We start from the raw sequence: 6,084 nt of genomic DNA on the forward strand, positions 1-6,084 counted from the left end.
TGCAATTTTGAAAGTCTTTTTTCTTTTTTAAACCAAACAACAAAAACAAAGAATGTGCAACAGAGATTTCTGTGGTCTGCAAAGCCTAAAATATTTACTCTCTGACTCTTTCCAGAAATAGTATGTCAACCTCTACTCCCTTCTCCAGGTCCTTTCTAGCCTTGAAGGAGGCAAGGATGGCTTTGATTAGCTCCCTGATAACCCCACCCGAGAGCCCACTGTATGCAGAGATCATAGTTGTCCGAGCACTGATATTTACAGTCCAGCAAGAAGCTGGCACCATTGTTCACCCCATTAACAAAAAAGAAAGAAAAAGAAAAAATACACTAGGATGGGGTGAGGGAGACATTAGTCTCGATTCTACTGCATAAAGAGGTAGGCAGAGAGGGAGGAACTGAGACTCAGTTCCAAATCAACTTATTTGCCTTCGTGAGGATCAGAAAGCGGCATCATCCCAGTTGGTTTCTTACGACACCCTGCCCCCTAAAGCCCTGGTGATCCCCACCGTCAGTGAGGCTGCATCCAAGCTATCATATGGTGCCAGCTGACCCTCAGCCCTAGACAAAGGCTCCAGCCTACCACCTCAGCAGGTGACTTTGAAGGGACAGGACTTTGGCCAGCCCTACACTCCTCCCAGACTTTCTCCTAGAACTGGAACCTCTGAAAACGTCAGAGGCTAAAGACCACAAAAGAGACGGGTCAGAGCAGGCAATGGGGATGCCAACCAAGCGCCCCCGCTGCAAGTGGGCTGAGTGACCTCTGTGTTATCATGGGGCCTGTCTGAAATTTGGAGGATTTAGGGCAGAGTGGGGACAAAGTGACTCTGCATCCTGGTGTGTGAAGATTCTGGGTTATTGCAGATAGGAGAACAGTAAACTTGGTCAAAGTGTCTAGCATGTTCCATGAAAAATGTTGCTACTGTCCAGCTAATGCTTTACAGGGTCAGGTGTAATAAGGAAGGTTCAGGTTGGAATCCCAATGTCCACACTAGTGAAAGGCTGCAGTCTTAGAGATTTGAGAGACCAGGCTGTGAGCTCATGGGATAATCATCTCAATCTCAGCACTCTGAGGCTCAGTTTCTTTTCTTCTCCCTCTCTCTCTCTCTTTTGGTAATGCTGGGGATCAAACCCAGACCTCACATATGCTAGGCAAGTACTCTACCATTGAGTTACACCTACAGCTCTTTTTATTTTGAGACAGGGTCTTGCTAAATTTTCCAGGCTGTCCTCAAACTTGTGATCCTCCTGCCTCAGCCCCAGAGTTGCTGAGATTATGGGTGTGCGCCACCACATCCAGCTTTCTTATCTGTTACAATAAGCAAATGAACAGAAACCTGAGGTGCTTGGATGAGGCTGATTCTAAGGACCTGCGCATTCCATACCCAACAAACAGCTCAAACATGCCGTGACTCCACAGATGCTTTGCTGGAAAGTTGTCACGATCCTTGCTTTCTTTCCCCAAGTCAATCCAATCTCATCCAAATGAGAGACTGCTGGCCTGGCATAAGGGAGAATGCTTTCCTTCAACTTGTTAGCAGTTTACCAGGGAATCAGGATGGATGGAAAGGTGCTGAGTGTGAATTCTCATCTTTGTGCCTTGTGACCAGGGAGTAGCCAAAGAGCTTCGAAAATTTCATCCCCAAACTCCTACCATGTCCACAGCAGGTGGTTCAGAAGTGATGGTGCCATAGACTCTCAATGACCTAAATTATCTGTCTTCAATTCCCCAGCTCAACTGGATAGTCCTTAAGGGCAGGAATTGTGTCTTGACCTTCTTTGTCTCTAGCAGAGCACAGTCTTCTAGATATGCAGTTGGAGATCCATCCATATCTGCTAAGCGACTTGATTAAAATCAAGAGAGGTAATGCTGAATTTGACATGGAGCACGAGTCCAGGTGAGTGAATCTCTAAATTTGCTGGGTGATGACTGGATGCCATTCTTCAGTCCAAGGCTCAATCAAGCTTCTCCTGTCCTGGCTGTGATCCCTAAGATCTATCGTGTGACCTAGACAGCAAAAAACAGAGGAAGGTTAAAGAAGACAAGGTGGATCCATTCCAGTGTGCCAGAGACTCTCCAGGATATGCAGGTCACATTGCTGCTGGTCCCTTGCTCCTGAAGCAGTCCAGGCTGGGAAAGTGGCCAGGTGGACCATGCAAACATAAATCAGGCACACTTTACCCACTATTTGCTTCTAGGTCACTGTACAAATTGCAAGCACAGTGTAGGCTTCATGGGCTACAAACCTAAACATATAATGTGGCTACAAATGTCACAAGCTCTGTGGTGGGTCTCACTCTCAGCTAGGCTTAGGCATATTCAGAATGGCTGTCTCCTTTCTCTGCCTACAGATAAGATGCTCTATATCTAGTCAAACTCCCTGCTCCATTTGTTCTGTGCTCTGGAAAAATGGTTGCTTTCTTCAAAACTGCAGAGGCTGCCTTTCCTTCTCTTCTTGTTTGTTTGCCTGTTTGATGTGTGTGGTGATGGGCACGGAATGTAGAAGGCAGTGCCTTGGCTGGCCCCGCAGTGTCACTCATCTGTACAAATGGTGATGACAAAGAGATGCAACTAATTAACCATGACACGCTTGGAATTGCTAACAACTTTGATAAAATTTTAATTACCCCTTGTTTCATGGGGCAGGCAACAAACCATGAAAATAATAATCCTCTTGGGTGCTGTCACAGCAGACAGAGCAACTTGACTAGAGGAAGGGAGGTGTGAACTGTAAGGAGTTTAGAATTGTGGGAATGGGGGGACAGTCCATGGAGAAGTGGTGGGCAGAGTGGCTACTATACCTGGAATTCAGGTAGGAGGAGAGACTCCTCCCTGAATTATCTAGATAGCTTCCCCAATTCCCCACTTTGTTTGTATAGACTTGATGTTTTCCAGAAGCAAACTCACTGTAGGCAAACAAGAGAAACCAAGGCATTTGAAACATCAAAAATCTGCCAGAAAGACGCTCTGGATTTCCGATCCAGAGCCCTAACACCAGTCCCCAGAGTCCGACCGTACCTGGAAGGACCACCTGGGGATGCAGTGAGAATCTCACTGCTCACAGATACCACCTTGGGTCATGCCATCCTGGATCCCCAGGGCTCCTGTGCCCCCTTGGCTGCCCCAGGTGAAAGGGGAAGAAGAGGAGTAGAATGAGGTGTCCACCTGGATACCTTAGTGGTTTTGACTTTGTGTCCACTGCTGCAGCTCCATCCCGACAGGTCCGGGAGCACCTTACACTCCTCCCCTGGCAGGCAGGGCTCCATCTGACACCACCACCTCTGCAGGACGATGGAGGCTGTTGGGGCAGGAGGCAGGAGTGCAGCTCTAAGCTCTCTGCGAGCACAGCCGGCAGTCAAGAGGGGGGTCTGCGAATGAGGTACACATTTCCACACACCCCTGGCATGGAGTCCCGTGTTTCCCTTGCCTTCCGCCCTACTCTGGGCTGCCCAGAGAGGCAGAACTGTTGAGGCCTGGGGACATACCCCTACCAACTTTAATCCTACCGGTCCCAGCATCTCACCAAAGACATTGAGGGGGAATGGAGGCAGGTAAAGTTGCCTCTGAGGCAACCATGTCATTGACACAGAGGCACCAACCTTCAGCTTGGTGTGTGTGAGCAACTCTGCACCAGGTGCAGAGGTCCACAGACCAGGAGGGCACAAGCTGGCATGCATGTGATCACAGTGGGCATGGTTACTCGGATGCCACTTAAGGGTGAGAACAGAAGCCAGAGTGGGTAGGTGGGAAAGGGTGATGTGAAGGAACACACGTGTCCACGTAAAGGCAGGGCTGGGAACGAGAGTAGAGCATGTGGAAGAGGCTGGGGAGAGAGCAGTAGGTGAAGAGCCCACGTCTGAAAGGCTGTGCGTGGCAGAAAGCCTAAAAGTATGAGGGGACGTGTCTGTCGGTGTGGGCTGGGCGGTGAGGGCCAGCACACAACAAGAGCTTTCCTTGTCTATGACACAGAGACAGTCATATCTGCCCTCCTGTCCCCCAGAGGGTGCCCCATCATTTGAGACTCTGATCATGAAAGCCCTGAGATGGGGATGAAATTGGATCCCCGGCAGATGACAAGGCCCAACCAGACCTCCTTATCTCTCTGCTCAGAGTCCCCCTGACCAGGGCCTGGCTTCTCACTCACCATCCACACAGGAGGGCTTTGCCCGCGTAGTGCCAGCCACCTGGCCGGAAAAGCAGGAGCATTTCACGGTCTGGGAGCGCTCCTCGATGCGGTTCCTGTTGCAGCAGCGGTGAGCAGCGATCACCTCACAGGTGCCCTGCTTTACAAGGACTGATGGGGCCAGCCACATCAGATCAGGTCCCCAGCCCAGGCCTCCAGCCCTGCTCCCCTTCCACCCACCTGCTGGTCCTTGAGCCCCTTCTACCTGCTAGGGAGAAGGCCTTTCCTTCCTTCCTTTCTTGTTTGTGTGTGTTGGGCGGGAAGTACTAGGGATAGAACCCAGGAGCCCTCTACCACTGAGCCGCACCCCCAGCCCTTTATATTTTATCGGGAGACGGGGTCTCGCTAAGTTGCTGAGGCTGGCTTCAACTTGCTTCAGCCTTGGAAGTCACTGGGATTACAGGTGTGCACCACTACACCTGGCTGGGGGAAGGTTATTTAAGAGATTTCCAGGGCTGTGGTTTTAGCTCACTGATGGACCACGTGGCCAGCGCATCGAGTCCTGGGTTCGATCCCCAGCATCACACACAGAAAAATCGAATGGCAGGGGAGAAAGAAGCAGATGAAATCTTCCTGTTCCTCCCCAGTGAGGCCACACTCATCACCCTTTGGCAGACCCTGGGTCTGAGCAGAAGAAAGCTGAAGTCCCGCACCAGGTCCCGCCCCCACCTCCCTGCTTTCTCAGGGTGAGGGCAAGGGCCCCAGGGCTTACAGTGCGTGGGGAGGATCATCCGCTTATATAGGCTTTAGCCATCCCAGAAGGAAAACCCCAGAATTAGGCCAGGAGGCTAGACTTAAGCCCCCACCCGAGGGCCTCTCTCCCTGCAGAACACCTTCTGGCCTGGAAGGGACAGAGAACAGTGGGTCTGCCCAGGCATCCTCCTGGCGGGGACAGCAGAAGGGAGCAGTTGCCTGGGTGATGAACAGAGGAGGAGCCAGAACCCGGAAACCTATGGATTTTACTCTGCCTCCGAGACCTGCTCGCTGTGTGGAACAGGGTGGGGTGTTTTCCAGTTTTCCAGGTGCGATGGTAAACCTCCTTCCCAGTCCCTGCCGCCCCACCCCTAACCTGTGGCAGTTGGAAGCTGCGAGGAAGCAGAGGCCAGGAGGGTCCACAGCCACGTCAGGCACAGAGCCAGCAGCCAGTGGCCTGCGTTCCAGTTCTGCACGGCCCTTCCACTCATCCTGTGGAGGGAAGGGCACACCTCGCACAGCTCCAGGCAGGAGGGGCTCTCCTAGTGCCCAGCCCCAGTCACTTCTCTGTGCTATGCCCTCTGGGAGCCAAGGGTGGGTAAGATGCTCACCTTGTCTCCAGGCAGCTTGCAGCCTGGCACAAAGTCACTGTAGAAAGCGATGGATGCCACAGAGAACAGGGGAGCAGAAAGGGAGGACCTGAGGAGGAAGTGACATTTAAAAGGGGTCTTAGAGCCGGGCACGGTGGCACACACCTGTAATCCCAGCGGCTTGCGAGTCTGAGGCAAGAGGATCCAGAGTTCAGAGCCAGCCTCCGCAAAAAGCCAGGCGCTAAGCAACTCAGTGAGGCCCTGTCTCTAAATAAAAAACAAAATAGGGCTGGGAATGTGGCTCAGTGGTCGAGTGCCCCTGAGTTCAATCCCTGGTATCCCCCCCTCAAAAAAAAGGGGACTGTGGTGTGGGAGGAACAATCTTGCTAACTCCCATTTTTTTTTTTTTTGAGTTCTTAACCCAGGCATGCTCTTGAATCCTTCATGACTATTCCACAAAGTAGGATAGTTATTACCTATTTTATAGATGAGCAAACGGAAACTCAAAAAGTCTGGACACAACCCAAACAGCCACCAGTGAAGGACTGGCTAAATGCATTGAAGAGAAATCTGTACCAGGGCAGTCTCTTCCAAACAGCTGTGGAAACACAATGGGAAAAT

General features: G+C 51.4%; 1 protein-coding gene across 1 annotated transcript; it reads right to left on the minus strand.

Annotated features, from left to right (window-relative positions):
* Positions 1 to 1,952: 1,952 nt before the first annotated feature.
* Tafa3 (TAFA chemokine like family member 3) lies at positions 1,953 to 5,364 on the minus strand. The gene is given in 6 exon segments (XM_076862446.1): positions 1,953 to 2,004; positions 3,171 to 3,314; positions 3,316 to 3,365; positions 3,504 to 3,622; positions 4,142 to 4,291; positions 5,250 to 5,364. Coding segments are annotated over 6 exon segments (630 nt in total).
* Positions 5,365 to 6,084: the final 720 nt, after the last annotated feature.

Source organism: Callospermophilus lateralis, chromosome 7, assembly GCF_048772815.1.
Source record: "Callospermophilus lateralis isolate mCalLat2 chromosome 7, mCalLat2.hap1, whole genome shotgun sequence".
Taxonomy (NCBI): Eukaryota; Metazoa; Chordata; class Mammalia; order Rodentia; family Sciuridae; genus Callospermophilus; species Callospermophilus lateralis.